Source organism: Etheostoma spectabile, chromosome 3 (assembly GCF_008692095.1).
Source record: "Etheostoma spectabile isolate EspeVRDwgs_2016 chromosome 3, UIUC_Espe_1.0, whole genome shotgun sequence".
NCBI classification, from domain to species: domain Eukaryota; kingdom Metazoa; phylum Chordata; class Actinopteri; order Perciformes; family Percidae; genus Etheostoma; species Etheostoma spectabile.
Window position 1 is genome coordinate 26,985,925 of NC_045735.1, and position 16,326 is coordinate 27,002,250.

The 16,326-nt window shown below is 42.2% G+C and overlaps 1 protein-coding gene across 1 annotated transcript; it reads right to left on the minus strand.

The window, feature by feature from the left end:
- Positions 1 to 1,770: 1,770 nt before the first annotated feature.
- On the minus strand, positions 1,771 to 15,889 carry egln2 (egl-9 family hypoxia-inducible factor 2). The gene is made up of 6 exons (XM_032508401.1): positions 15,617 to 15,889; positions 13,627 to 15,129; positions 5,118 to 5,237; positions 4,392 to 4,528; positions 3,274 to 3,341; positions 1,771 to 3,130 (listed from the first exon to the last, which is right to left on the minus strand). The coding sequence occupies exons 2-6, from the start codon at positions 14,899 to 14,901 to the stop codon at positions 3,078 to 3,080; spliced, it is 1,653 nt and encodes a 550-aa protein (XP_032364292.1). The 5' UTR covers positions 14,902 to 15,129; positions 15,617 to 15,889; the 3' UTR covers positions 1,771 to 3,077.
- Positions 15,890 to 16,326: the final 437 nt, after the last annotated feature.

Here is a 16,326-nt window from a genome sequence, read left to right on the forward strand (position 1 = left end):
CCTGCTCTACCAACTGAGCTATCTGGGCCTGGGGCGCCCAGACAGCCTAGTTGTCTGGGATAATCTGAGATAATCCCCAGAAAAGATGCATTTAACAACACATACATGACCTTCAGTCACCATCCATATGTATGACAGTGGTGTTGAGACATTTTAACCCTCATGTTGTCCTTGGGTCAAATTGACCCATTTTCCTAGATCAATGTTCTTTTTTTAATTACCCTAAATAACATGACTGATTCCACACAACGCTCTTTGGCAAGTAGAAATCGCTATGTTCATTAATTTTGGGGTGTTTTATTCAATTGAAAGCATTTGAAAAACAAATTGAAGTGTTTTTGAAATAGTATTGAGTAAAAGTTGACATATTTTGTCCTGTGATTATCCATCCCCATACACTTTCTGCCTTTTCCTACACATTTAGGTAAAATTTCCTATAAATAAGGTTTATTGACCATAAATTCCAAAAATAATTGTAAAGCTAGAGTTAATAAGTTAGTGTTAAGTTGTGAAAATGTAAAAAAAAAAAGTGACAAACATTGAAAAAAAGCATCAAAAGTGTTGAAAAAAGGACAAAACATAAGAAAACGGGAAAACAACACAAAAGTTAAAAATCACTTTGTACTTGCTTTCAATACATTTTGTGTCTTTGATCATCTTTGCAGTAATGCCATGAAGAGCTTTTGATTAATCATCCTCAATATAGCCTACAGTTTAACGCTGACTCAAAACATTTGCAGTAAAGTGTTGGTTTTACAAAACCCTGCTGGTCCACATTAACTCGGCTCAGGTTTCTTTAATTTATCATTTCAATCAGACCTTGAATCCAACAAAATCCCATAGATTTAGATATTGATATTCTGCTAATTGTACTTTTTGTCCATGCTATCTGTGTTTAAATTCCTGGGAATAGCCAAATTTCTTTGAGTGTCATTTTGAGATGCTGCAGACTCCTATTGAATGTTCATACGGGTTGTTTTTTTTACTCTGAAAAATAACATCTCTGCATGTTAAAAACTGGATAATTCATCAAGTACTGTACATGACATTTTCAAGGCATTTATAGAACACTTCATATCATTTAAGACTTCTATCTTTTATGCCAGTTGTTTGAATATTTTTATGTTTTAACATGCTTCCTGCCGAGTGTATCTGTGTCCCGCACAAAAAGTCACAAAGCACAAGATTTATTAATAACCTTTTTCACTGTATAAAACTAACTTTCCGCTTATTTTTTGTGCTCTTTGTCTCTCAAATTAGGACTTCATTACACAAGAGCTTTGGTGTACTTTCCTTCATAGTAAAACTAGAATGACTTAAACTGAAATAGTCTGCCATTTTGACAACTAATAACGGACTACTCTTCCGACATACTAAAATGTTGTTTATTTAAGGCATACATCATTTCCAAATAGACTGATGGTGGTAATATTTATTAAAGTACACCCTGCAATTAGTATTCAGTAATTTGATCCCTAACGTAGCGAATGACTGAGACTGATTCTAGTTTATTTTGATAATGTGTATTGTGCTGCTCCCTTGGTCAAATCTCGCTAGCTGAATAAAACTGGGATTCAGCTGGGATTTTGCCCCAGTAAATCAATAACAAAATTATTTATGTGTACAAAAACAGACAAGTTTAATTAAATATTCCAAAATAAAAAAAGGCAAACAAGTTCATTTTGTTCTCATTGTTTTAGTTTCTATTGCATTTGAATGACCATATTATCCCCAGCATGAAGGCATTAATATACATTTTTAGTTATATTGTTTCTATCATTACCGCATGGCATTTTAAACAATAAAGTGCTTTTTTTTTTTTTTAAATAACCTTCTTAACCAATCTGCAGACAATTTTGCAACGCTCTTTGAGACCGTGAAAATTGTCACATACATACGTATACACTAACACACAAACACTCAATCCCACACACAAGAACGCAGTAGTTTGACCCTGCAGTCCACATACAGTGTATGCTTAACTCTGTGCTTTATAAAGTAGATGGTCTTTTGTTTGGGCAGGTTTGTCCGACATGTGTCCACACTGCACTGAGCAGACCTACTGTTTCCATCTTGTTAAGACTCAGCACACACACACACACACACACACACACACGTTTTTACCTTCTTCACTGGAAAGCTTTCCTCTTGTCTCAAGTGTGAGCCGTGTCATACAGATAGCACTTCATGTTACATTAAAAAAAATTTCAACTTTACGCATTGTATCGACAGAAAAAATGTCCATGCTGGATTATTCAGCGTTTTTGTCAAACTAACAATTTTGAGACCGTTGCAAAACATATTTTAGTACTAGCCTGGCACTGAATTAAGAAGTCCAGAAACACTAATTGAACTACGTAGTGTGCTATATAGTCAAACTACGGTGCAGTGTTCTCCTCCCTGCAAGTTTTCAAGCGTGTGTCCCTGTAATGTTCAGGGTTAGTGCTTGAACCTGGACCGACTGCATGAGTGCCAAAGGGCAACTTTTCTCTTTTCTGTGCCTCTGTTTTTACACACGACTTGCCTACATCATGAGACAAAGGGACATAAGTTATTCCAGGGACAACACCATTCATTTCTACTCCTTGCGCACCTTTTCCCCAATGTCTGCCTGCTGATTCATCATTAATGCTCCTTGTGTTTGAATTGAAAATGACACAAGAGCAGAGAAAATCAATGATTCCTCAATACATCACATCACTTATAACCAAACAGCCAAAAAAAATTAAAAAAAATAACAATTCCGTTCAGCTTGAGGTCTTCACACATTAGTCAGCGAGACGTCAAAGTTATTTTCTTCTTCTTTAGCCACGATGTGTAATTATGATCTCACATCATAATGGAGTCTGTTGTGCTCTATATCTGCCAAGTCTTTAATCAGCAGCCTGATCACATGACGGAGAAAAATCACATCGCAGCCCGTGGCGAGAATCCGACAGCTGACACTGTAAGAGTGGTATGGAGCAGCATTGATGACTAACAGTTTACCAGTGTCTCCCCTTTTGATCGCGATGTCCAATAGCAGTTCAGGAAGGCACATAATACTTTCGGAGTGCTCTCCAGTGATTAGATGAGATTTATGTCCTGCTGTTTTGCGTGACAGGCACTTGAACACCTTTCTGTCCTGATGCTACACAAGCAATAGAGAAAGAGCATGTTAATTACATACAATATGAAGTTGCACCAAATATAACCAGAGGTGACACCGTGCATAATCAAGCAAGAAAAACAAAAAGCAAACATTGAACTACGACTAAAGAAAAGAAAGCTTACCCAATCTGTACTTCTCTTTAGCTTCAGCTCTCTCTTTGGCATCAAAGTACCAGACTGTGATGGCATAGCTGTAAAACACAAAAAGGACAAATAGATCTTAATAATATTACGACAAGAGATAATCTCTTTTCTCACTACAATATAAAACTCAAAACAAAATGCTGTTTTGTAGTGAAAAAATATACTGGGCTTAAGTTTAAGCAAGTTTAAAATGTCCTGAATTGAGAAGTGCAAACAGTTAATTTACAGCTCATTTGGACACATTTTTCTGTTTAGGTGGAGTACATAAAGTAGCTTAGCAGTTGAAAACCTGTATGTGATAAAGACCAAATTTCCCTTTAAAAATCAGATCAAAAGGGCAAAAAAAATGGTCTTTGAAAGGTCATTTCTGACCCATCTAGAGACAACAGATTACAAAATAATATCTTGCATGACAGCGAAAAGCAGACGGCAGCGGCTGTCCAGGGGCAACAGAGGGTTAATTTCTACAGTTTCTAGTCTCTCCGGCGGGGCCGTGTTGTTTATTCCTGTCTCTTAACGTCTGCGCCTCTCCAGCATGAGTCCTGCAATCGAACCTTCCTCCCCTCTACTGCCCACAGACCCCTCAGGAAACACATACTTCCTGCCTCCGGCTCCACCTCGCCCCCCAGCAGTCAGATGGAGAGGAGTAGAGAAGAGGGGAAATGCAGGAGTAAAAGCAGTGTGCCATGTACTCTCGATGGTCACGACTATTTGTTGCTATGGTGTAAATAACCGTATGCGTAATTTCAATTTCTTAACAAGCATTCCTTGAGTAGAGAGCAGGAATGGGGAAAAAGAAGAGCCAAAGCACTAATTGTGTGTGTGTGTGTGTGTGTGTGTGTGTGTGTGTGTGCGTGCGTGCGTGCGTGCGTGCGTGCGTGCGTGCGTGCGTGCGTGCGTGCGTGCGTGCGTGCGTATTTGGCTCGTTAATTCAAAATGTATGAAAAACTTTACTTGTTTTCAGTGCAAACTGTTGAATAATTCATCCACTCATTTACACTTTTACATTTTAATGAACATGGTGTATAAAAAAAATAAATAAATGAAACCATAACATAACTTTATATGCGCGTATAGCATGCTTATGAGTTACTGACCGAGTGGCGTAGGCTGGCTTGACTTCGTGTGGGTTCCTGCGGTCCGACCAGAAGATGAGCAGCCGGTCAAACGAAGGTTCGATGCTGGCTACCACATTTTTGCCTTCAGGGTAGATCTGTAGCAACCCTCCTTGTTTCTACAAACGCCCACATAACACAGTCACTCAGTGTACTGTACATCCTGTACATTTCAGCCTGTCTGTATCAGGTGTGTGTGTGTGTTTTTGGACTGTGCTGGAAATACATTATTTTTGTAATGATCCTTATTTACTCTGCAACGTACTCATGCTTTTATTCAAATTTGTATTTGGAACACATTGGTGTGTATAATACAGCGCAACAACTATGCGTCTTTTTCTGATTTAAAGAAGAAAATTAAATAAATAATATATACTGTACGTAGAAAAGAATCAAATGACATACTTAAACATGACTGACAATCCAGGGGAAAAAAATGAGTGAAAGGAAAAATAAATATTCTAAAGAAAATACAAATTTAAAAGAAAAAAAAAGAAGAAAAAAAAGAACTTGGTTATACAAGTGGACACAATAAATAAAATATAAAAAATATAAAAACCTCCCATTTAAAAAAATAAAACAATAACAATAGTATGAAAGAAAGCTGACAATATGTACTTTAAGTGAACAAAGATTTGAGGGATGTACTCGTGTTTTAAAGTGTTTAAATAAAAAAAGAAAAAATGGATAGTGATCTTATGAATGTACCTCGGCATCCCAGTTTTTGTTGAGATAGTAGATACACGTGATGCAGCGTCCATCACCGTTAGGGTTGTCAACATGACGGACGTACCCTGCCCCGTTCCCTGGGTAACAAGCGACCATTGCCTAAAACAGAAGAAACGGCATTGTTAGCTGTGCATTTTTTGTCCACCTTAAGACTGTAAACAAAAACACGAGATGCAGCCTCATGACAGCATTTTATTTAGTTTTGACAACACGTGCTGGATAAGAGAGCAGTGACCTAAGGTATTTATTCTCTCTCGCCATTTGGCTCCCCCACTGCTCCATTGTAAACTCTTTTCCAGGTGGACTTTTCGCACACTTAATACAATATCCCATGATGTAATTTGTGAAACACAGTCACGAGAGGGGAAGGAGCAGAGAATTGTGTCAGTTGGTTTTTTTCCAGCTACAAAATAATCTTCGAATAGAATATCCACGTTCAAACAATGGTCTTGCGCTGGTATTTCCCCCGCTTGACGTCTATGTGTTGAAGGCTGTGAAGCAGGAGAGCGCTGCTTTCTCTGGGGACTCCGAGGGAACCAAGACCTGCGTGAGAGCACTTCAGTCAATGTGCATTCCAGACCAGGGCCACTATGGGAGTATGATAGCACTGTAAATGTACTGCAACAGATTGCGCTAAGCAGCCTGGTGTCACTGTGACGTACCATCAGCTCATGTTTCAGGCTGGAGTTGTGTGAATAGTTTCCAAACTGTCTCCCAGCGGCTGTGGCGAGGGTTCAGTATTTTCCGGCTGTGCTGAGACAGAGAAGGAAACGTCTAGAGCTGAGTCACTGACTGACACCAGCCTATGCCGACGCGGAGAGATTCCAAGTGATGATAGTTGACAGCGTGTAGAGTAATAACCTCTCTTTTATCGCTCCAGGCTGACAACAAAGAAGGATAGTGTCACTGTCTCAACTTATATTGTTCTACATGGGTAGCACAAGTTACAATATCAGGAGTCACAGCATCGCTTCAGCTCTGTTCATGGACACTATCACTTATGACTAACAGGTTCTGCACTGCTGCACTATTGATTTAACTGGCCTGACGCGCTATCTTGTAAGCCCTTGTACTACAGTGTAAGAGTCTTAACCCTGAGGAGATCACACCGCGCTCGCACAGATTTCTAAGACAAACGCACCCGTTCTCGTGTTATTTGTGAAACTCAAATAAAAGTGACGTTTCGTGTAGGAGGGCTTCGGTCAGAGAAACTCATTACTCATTTGGCTGTGAATGACGAGAGAAACACCTCGTGGTCCTCTTGTGGGGAGCACACTGCCATGTCCGCATGAGGAGGGCAGTGTGCTCCCCACAAGAGGAACATGAAGTGTTTCTCTCGTCATTCACAGCCAAATGAGTAATGAGTTTCATTACTGACTAACTCATGCAGTCAGAGCTCATTAACCTCCGGACCTTTAGCTCCGGAGCTCGGGCAGACGAGCAGACCTGCTGCGTCGACGTCAATGTCAAATGCACACAAGAGAAATATGTGTGTTGATTGTGATCATTAGAAAAATTATTGTAATATGAATGTGATTTAGCGTAATTAGTTCCTTTAATTTAGGCAAACATTTGTCATTTGTTCTCTTTGTGTGTGTGTTTTTCACATTAAAGCAACAGCTCAGATAAAGCAACCCTGAGTTTTTGACCCATAGTAGCGCTATGGAGCAATGTTGTAAAGAGTGGGTCTTGTTTGTTTCTCATGCACATTAATGTTTTTATGAAATTTAGTACAAATATTCCATGTTCAAGGATGGATTTACTCTATACACATAATGATGAGAGTGTTTTGTTGTCTTTATTCATGGAAGTGTGTTTTCCCAGTACACAGCTGTTATCAACATGGTTCCAGTCTTAACAACTGTAATTAACCACGATAAACATTTAATATGCCAGACCAGACAGCTCAGCTCAGCCCAAGCCTACAGCACACACACACACACACACACACACACACACACACACACACACAGACACACACACACACACACACACACACACACACACACACACACACACACACACACACACACACACACACACACACACACACACACACACACACACACACACACACACCACACACACACACACACACACACACACACACACACACACACACACACACACACACACACCACACACACACACACACACACACACACACACACACACACACACACACACACACACACACACACACACACACACACACACACACACACGTCTAGATCAAATCTTGCACAAGACAGGCATACAATTTAGATGGAGGTTTATGTTATTTATTCTCTAGCAACTTTAGGCTTTACAAACACACTAAATACACTGGTATTCAAATCAGTTTCACATACATATGCACGGGTTACAATCTCCTTCTGTCAGCAGCTCACACACACACATACACACACACATACACACACGTTCAGTCACACAGCGTGACACAACACGTCTCGATCCTATCTGTCGTTTCTGCCCTGCCCTTTCATCTCTGCCTAGATCTGTGCCCACAGTGAGTGAAAGTCTAATTGGCATCAACCACCTGTCTGCCATGCACCACCAATAATGCGTCTGTAGATTAATGGCCTAATAGCATCACTGGGTTAGATACCAGAGTTGCCAAGGTGACGGCCGAGCAGTCAGAACAGGCTGTCGTGGACAAGGAACAAAAATAAACTCCAACGCTGCACGCATATTCTGATAAGAGGAGTGATGATAGGAGGAAGGGGTGAGGGGATAGTTAAGCTTGAACAAACACAGCGAGTACAGCTGGTTAAGGAGAAAGAGTGAGGGGAAGAACATATGTATCTTTGTGTGTGTGTGGGGGGGGCTGAAATAATCAATTGGAATAATAGATGGAAGTGTGCTATTCTTGCATGTGCAAGTAGAGAGAAGATGACTGTATGAAATGCAAATACAGAAAGAAAGAAGAGAGGTGAAGGATCTGATACGGTCACTCATTTAAATGGACAAACTATTTTAATTTTGATAGTTTACTAACTTCCCTACTACGTTATATTGTTTGATCAAATCAGACGAACCCAAATCAACTTGATCATGATTTCCAGAATAAAGACCTAGAAAAAACAGTCATTACTTCAAGCAAACTTAGGAAAAGTGTGTGTTGACAGGCTCAAAAAGTCTGTGAGAGAGTCCGCAAAGTCCTCTCAATTTCAGCGTGGGACAACCCTCACATCACAGCAGGAGAGTCCATGTTGGGAGTGGGCCAAGGTCTTGCTTAAGCATATGTACTTCAGCACGACAGAGGCCATCTCCTGGGTTGAAACCACTTGACTCAATAACTGTCTAGCAGCACAGCCTTCTTGCTTAATTTCCACAGCTGATGAATCACAAGCAGTCTAGATGAGACAATGTATGATGTTAATCAGGTCCCGTTATTATTAATAGTTTCTACCAGATTGGATTTGAGAAAAGGGAAGGATGAATTAACTGAATGATGATGAACTGCTTTGTCCCTCCCAGCTTATATGTGCGCTGTGTTCCACGCTGCTTCTACAGGCTGGATAACGGTTTCTGAGGACATATTTAACCTTAGATCCTTTAATTTATGGATTAACTGCAGAATAAACAATGCTGGACTGGTGTCAACTGATCTGTGTTTACTATAAGAGGTTACAAAGTATCGGCCTCTAGTTAATGCTGAGTCACACCAACGAGTGATATCTGCGTGTGTGTGCAGGGGGGATGTCCATAGGTCAGTAGGACATTGTGTGCTCTGATTTAAAAGCTTCTGCCCTGTTTGCTCTTATAGGCAGTCACCGTATTTGGAGACGGCGTTGCTATCTGTACCTTTAATAAGGAATAGATTGCTGCATTAGAAGCATAATCAAATATCCAACAGTCATCTTTTTTTTCTTCTTTTTTTTTTAATATTATAGGTTATATTTTATGTGAACATAAACAAAAAAAAGTTGGAAAATTTGCTCAGCCCCTATGAGTCAGCTCTGCTTTGGCACCAATGGCATTCATTATGCATGAGTCACCTCTGACTGTGGTGAAAGTGAGGGAGTGGGTGAGTGAGTGACGAGCTCGGTCCATAGCTTACACTAATTCTAACTTGCAAAAGTGCGAAGGGCATTTTAGGACCGCAACGAACGATTATTTTCATTATTTATTAATTTGACGGTTATTTTTCACAAGTGATCGATTATTTAGTCTGTTAAATGAAAGAAAGTTTAGCTTCTTTTTTTTTTTTAGATATCTATCCAGCCTGCATGGTGGCACTGCTGAGCTCTACAGCTCTGGTTCCAGAAGTGATTTTCACCAGTCAATATCTCCACTGCCATTTCATTAAATGCATATATGAAGAGTTTTAAGCCTTTAAGCCAACCAGCCATGAGATAAATCAGAACCATAACACATTTGATTTGGTGCAAAAGACCGTTTTGAAAACTGGAAAGAAAGGCAAGGGTACAAGACAGTGTACAGAAACGATCAGAGACATTAATGGTAGCAGCTTCTGGTGCCGGAGATCAGGCAGCACATTCTCAAACTATGTGGCCGTTCTCACTGCAGTTCGTCAAATGGGATCATCTTGTTTGTTTTGTGGTGGTCAGCACGTAATGGGAAGCATCTATATGGAGGTTGGGTTGTGGAAAAGAAGAACGGGGAAAGGACACGTCACATGCCAGGACACAATCCGGGGTCTCTGGGGGCAGGACAACAACGGGACAGTTGTGCTTAGGAAAAGAATACCAGGGAAATGAAACACCACACGGAGGCCACAATCCGCGGCCTCTGGGGGACGCGCCACATTGTAATGGTTGGGTTTAAGAAAACAACAACAGCGAAATTAAACCCCATACGCGGGCCACGATCCGCGCTCTCTGGGGTGAAAGTCCTGTGCAATATTATGGACTAAAACACACATTCTTCCTCTTCCGGTTACTATTGGGCAAGCGTGTGGAGTCATACGTTTAGCTCCACCCACGCTGAGCCACTCTTCGATCTACGTACTGCAGTCAGGGATTACTCAGCGGATCTGTTGTTTAAATGAGACAGCGATAATGGACAATTCTACTTCCAACCTGTAGGGGGACCGAAGAGGAAACATGCTTTGGTGTTGCTTTAAAACAAGGTTGTTATCATATGGACTTCTGGCTTCGACAGGGGCATAAACCTTCGTTTCACAACCTCGTAGCTTGTATTAAGTCTTCCTTAGAACAGGGGTCTGGTGGACCAGGGGTCTTCAATGTTGTTTTTAAGCCAAGGACCCCTTAACTGAGAGACACAGATAAGGGATCCCTACTACATATATTGTATAAAAATTATGTTGCATATTAAAACTAGGACTAAAATAATGTGTGGGTGGCCTAAAGCCATGTTTAGTGCATAGAATATACAGCTGTTAAAAAAACTATTTTTTGGCATTATTTTAAATATATTTTTATTAATTATTGGATGGCTACCTTGGTGAATACCTTACCTATAGGCCAGTAAACCTATCATCAATGGCTGATTTGTCTTTGCTAGCAATATGTCTGATTCATGCAAGACAATTTGGTTGTTGAAGATCCCTGGGTTAGACTTTGTGGCTAATAATCAAAATCCTCATGGAGAAAATTAATCTGATTTTTACTTCCGGAACCACACTGTCAAGCTCTCCGGGAGGGGCACCTGAAGACACGCTGCTGCAGGAGACTCTCTCTTTATGCCAAAGTTTTTGCTGCATCGCCCCGTCTCACTCGCTCAACACTCTCCTCCCACTCGTTGCTCCCCCAGCTCCTTCCAATCTCACTTCCGGTCTATCCCATCCCCCTTCATGTGACACGTTCCCTGTGTGGCTCATTATGTTGGGCATTGCCAGTCCCTCTCCTGGTACATCTCTTTCATACACAATGCAGAGCTCTACTCTTTATGAGCCTGTTACCAAGGTAACGGCTGGGAAATATTTTGTCCAAGTAGCAAATAAGGGGGTTGATAAGACGAAGGGGAAAAGCAGTGAAGTAAAGCATAGGTGAAAGGAAAAAGAGGTCAGAATAAAAGACAAGAAGGAAAGTGAAAAAGAAAGAACAAGTAGAAAAAGAAGAAGGTTTGGGGATTAGGAGGACGGTAAAGATGCAGTGACCTTCTTCATCTGGATGTACTCCACGCTGATCCTCCTTTTTTTCTATCACTTCCTCTTTCTCTCATGCACAGTCCATCATTGCATCTATTGCTTAGCTGTCTCCTGCCCTCCTCTACAGGAACACCAGCCAGGACATTTTGTACTTTGCAGCATTTTTACTATACCACGGTTATATGGAGATATCTGGAGGATTGGTGTTTGGCAGTTTTTCACCTGGAAATCACTCATCGCCATGCCAAATAAGAGAAAACAAATAACTTTGTAAGCAATAGATAAACACAACATTACATCCTGGTAAGCTTCTCGAAGGTATAGATACTGGAGACCACTTCTTATGACTGTTTTCAAGCCTCTTACAAGTGTCAACCTGAGTGATACAATAAAAGAAACATCCAGAGCAATATCACTTATATTCATTTCCTTTATGTATGCACTAGTGAATAGCATAACCGCAATCAAATGAAGCTGCACAGCTCAAGTATTATTTTTTTTTAAACTAAATGAAGCTGCTTCTTCTTCAGAACAGGCAGGGGAATTGAGACAGCTTTGATGGCTTTTTGATTTCACAGATTAAATCCACTTCAGTTATGAAAGGAAGCTGCAGCTCATTGTGTCAACAGATAAAGAGGGGTTTTTTTTATAAGTGAGACAGCATTTTGTGTGCAGTAGAATGCAACTCATAAGTAAGCAGAGGTTCCAAGTATTTTGCACTCTAAACTGAAAATTTGGAATCTTGGAAAATTAGATTTGTTAGCTCACCCGTTCCAATATAGTCACTGAACTTTCCTGTTTTGCTGTCATTTTGTCACAGTCTAGGCATGGCTTTGACTTGAAAGCAGCAGAGAAAAGCCCATATTTAAGAGAGCAAAAGCTGCTGGTATGAGGCCAAACTTACTGCTGTTGAAACACTCCATCGAACTAGACGTGCACAGAGGGCAAGGTGCTATGTGTGGTGTTGCACAGATGGGGTGAACAAGGTTGGGAGGCCAATGCATTGTGAAGAGAGTGCTGTAGAGGATTACATAAAACATGGAGACGGGTACACCAAAAAACGCAGATGGAGATTAGGCCTGCATGATTAATCATTATAAAATTGGGATCTCGAGTCACCCTGTTTACAATTACATTTTTAAATACTATTTATTATATATTAAATAATATTTTTTTTTTATAAAAAATAATATAAATTATACATATGTATATATTTATTTATATATTTATATGCTATACATATTTTTTGGACTGATTCTCATTTAATTTTACGAGCCACCTGCATCACAAACGCAACTACTTTCTACTGGGAGTTTGGCAGAGAATCATGATATCAATTCTAAGCTGAAAAAAAATTGTGATTCATATTTTTCCCAGAATCGGGCAGGCCTAATGGAGACTGTTTATTAAGTGATTTCATATGAATAATGGCCACTTTGCTATGAAAATGATGTATGTACAGTTCTATACATTTACTCTACAGTCTCGTTTCTGTTTCAAATGTTTTAAATCACACCAATCTGCATTGTCTGGATCTGTTATATTGTAAATATTAATTGAACAACATTGTTGGGGAACAGTTTGGACTGGAATGAAATGGACGGACGGACGGACGGACAGACAGACAGACAGACAGACAGACAGAGACAGACAAGTCCCCTAATGTGAGAGAGTTTTACACTCTATTGCGTTTACACGTCACATCAACAAAGACTGTAGAGTGTACACATAGATTCAGAATTTAGAATAAACTAGACTTCAGTCAGACTGGGAAACTCATTAACTGTGCATGGCATTTGAAAAACCTTAATGGGAAAGAAGCTAAGATAGTCACGTGAGAGTAAAGAGAAAACACGCGGCTCACGTGGCATCAGATATGATAAAGGGGAAGAAAAAAACACACTCTCCTACGTCAGCACCATGTTTGCATGGGTTAAAATGGGGATAGAAAAAGTTGTCTTCAAAGTCCAAGATAAAGTGATGGCAGAGGAGATACAGTTTTTTCTTCTTCTTTTAGGTACCAGTGGTATGAAGGTTGGGACAGGGGCAAACTTAGGCAGGTTCTATACCCAGGCACGGGGCCAGTTTAGGGTGAAGGCTCAACCCGCAGCCCCCTTATCAAGCTCACATGTGCCAGAAACACAGAAGGGCTCATCCTACGGCTCGCACTCCAACTGTGGTGTAAGTGTAAGTGTGTGTGTGTGTGTGTGTGTGTGTGTGTGCCTGCCTGCATGTCAGCATAAGAGAAGAGAGATAGAGCAGAACAGATAAGACACAACTCACAACTTGCTCAAAATGTAATGCTGTCATCAGACTGAGCGACTTGTTTGTAGCCTGTGTTGTCTCTGACATACCCCTGCCTGATTTCCTCTCACCTGTCCCCACCTGTCCCCACCCTGTTCCTCATCTCACCTTAGTGCGTCCATTGATGACACAGTCGCCGAGCTGTCCGTTGGCAGCGCTGTACATGACGGCCTCGTCGATGTAAGCCATCAGCGCCCCGATGCTCTCGCACCCGGGCTCTCGTCCCTCAACCCAGGCGATCTGGTCTCCCCGGATGCTCCGAGAGGGAATGCTCTTCTGGCTCACCAGCTGCCCGCCCCGAAATTTTCCGCTACGGTTTAGGACCTCCACCTCGTCCAGGACCCTGTCGCCCAACTGAGGGCCCAGGAAGTTATCCTTCACACAGATGCCATAGTACTTCATGCAGGGGATGATGTACTGCTGGGCTATGTGCTCTGCTGACCAGCCAGCCCCTGCAGAAGGTGGTGGGGTCGGGATGCACTTAGCCTCGATGTGGGAAGTCTGGCTGGGTGCAGCTGGTGGGCCTGAAGAGGCCACTTTATGTCCGTTGTGCTGGTTAGTTTGATGGGTTAAGGGAGATTGGGGATTGAAACAGTGTAAATGATTGAAAGTCATTTGGTTGCTATGAGAACTGTTGCTGCAGTTGACTGTGACCATAAGCGGGGCAACTGCTCGGCCCCCTCTGGGGGCCTCTAAAGACTTGTGAGCCGCACTCCCATCTGCCAGCCTTCTCCACTTAGAATCTGAGTCTCCCGCTGCAAAAACCGGGTTCACAGAACTTCCTAACCCCACTGACCCCATTATGAGACCGTTAGGAGTTCCTGACCCCATGTCTCGGTTCTCTCCAGCTCTGCGTTTCTGTTGTTGCACCTGTCTGGCCTTCAGGTCCCCATTGATCCTCCTCGTCACTAAAGAACACTTCTCATGAGCTGTCCGGTCTCCGTTCACCGTCAGACGGACTCTGCTGGTGAGGGGGTGCATAGGGCCGCCAGTTACCCCCGCCGTCCCCTTGAGTTGTACCGGGTACCCGTTTGGCGTGTGGGCCAAAACGCCTGCGTGGCTTCCCTCCACGGTGGCAGATGGAGGCACCACCCCGCCATTGTAGAGCGGCACGCCGGTTTTGGACTGCTTCGTCGGGATTGTGATTGCAGGGGAGTCGGTCTGAGAGGCCAGACCCGCGAGTAACTCCGCGGCCGTTGGACTCCCGACCGGCGCCGCGCAGAAGCCGTTAAGCCCCATGTCGGACCGGTGTGTGTGGTGAATCTCTGCCGCTCCGAAGACGCTCTGCTGGCCGCTCGTCCTTCTCTCCTGCGAGGCTGAAACAGCGACGGATCCGCGGGAAGAGCTTGGGTTTAAAAGGTCCGTGTGTCCCAAGCTCTCCATTTCACCTCGTCATCTGCTGGATGCGCACGTAGCACACGTCCTCGCTTCATTTTCTAGCTGAGCTGCTGCTTTCTCTGATGGAGAGGATCTTTGCCACAGCCACTAGAAGTTGCATGTCCAAGTCCTCTTCTACGTGCCTTTATTTCACCAGTCACTCTCATTTAGTACTCTCAAGCTGAGTATTTGTTTTTATCCGTTTTATAAACATGTTGAGGCCGTGCAGGGTATCTGTGGAGTAAAACGATACACGTTAGGCCTAATAATAGACCACTGCAGGCCTCTTGTCACAGTAAGCTGTGAAGAAGTAGTATAAATTTGTGCTATATGTTATGCATTTAGCCTTAAATAACATAGGGCAAGAATACAGTGTAACAAAATAACACAATTAAGTAGACTATATAGCCTTGTTGCACCTAGCTGAGTAAGTAGGAGAAATAAAGGCTAACACAAACTCACTTTTCCTGACTGTCATTTACACTGAAGTTAGGCTGAATTTAGAAACATGTCCCCAAAAAGACAGCCTAAAGATTTAGACAGCTATCGCCTTTATCAGCTATTGATTACCAACTTATGATGAGATCCATCATTAACAAAATAAGTAGGACACCAACACCAGTGTAGGCCTATTCCTTCAGCTGAAACACACAATTAAGAGTGGGAAATACATTGTTTAAATGTGCAGCTGTAATGTCAAACATGTTTAAACACTGCTTACCCAGGGCAGCCTGTAATGCAAATCCACAGTGAGCGTAGCCTACGTGACAGACTGAGAGTACGCATGCTATTTCCGGGATTGTCTTGCCCGTGTGTGCGTCCCATCCAATTTTCTTGTCGGTTATAAATAAAAATCCAGGGGGTGACGGCAACCAACGCCGGACAAAACCAACCGAGGGACGGACGGAGATGCTGGGAGCCACAAGAGGTCCTCTCAGTCGCCAAAAAAAGTGCTCCGTTGTATCGGCGAGTGCACACCCCCCCCCCCCCCCCCTTTACCCCGCTCTCTCTCTCTCTCTCCTCTCTCTCTCTCTCTCTCTCTCTCTCTCTCTCTCCTCTCTCTCTCTCTCCATGAGCCTACCACAGGCCATGCGACTTCTTGCTACTGTGGCCGACCTTTAACTGCACTGACAGAAACCTCCACAGCATAAAATACATAATGAAAAGATTGCTTTGTCAGTGTTGTAAAGCAATAAAGACCCTGCAGCAACACAAGTTTGGTATTCTGGAAATAATCCTCCTATTTAGGCTTTCATAATAAACTTCTTAGACCTAAATAAGTTAAGTCACACAAAGAGCTTCCCTACCAGTTTCTGCGAATAAGACGATACTATATTCAAGAAACACCTACTGTAGGCCTAGATATAACCATTGCACTGCAGTCCTCTATACATATATAGCAGCCTGCTAGCCCAGGTTTTTATGTATTTC

Bases quoted from the DNA above. Each gene is read 5' to 3' on its own strand.
- egln2 (XM_032508401.1), bottom strand. From the start codon at position 14,901: ATGGAGAGCTTGGGACACACGGACCTTTTAAACCCAAGCTCTTCCCGC. The intron at 5,238-13,626 runs GTGAGATGAGGA...CTTCTGTTTTAG, and splicing joins TCATCAATGGACGCACTAAG to GCAATGGTCGCTTGTTACCC. The intron at 4,529-5,117 runs GTACATTCATAA...GGGCGTTTGTAG, and splicing joins ACAAAAACTGGGATGCCGAG to AAACAAGGAGGGTTGCTACA.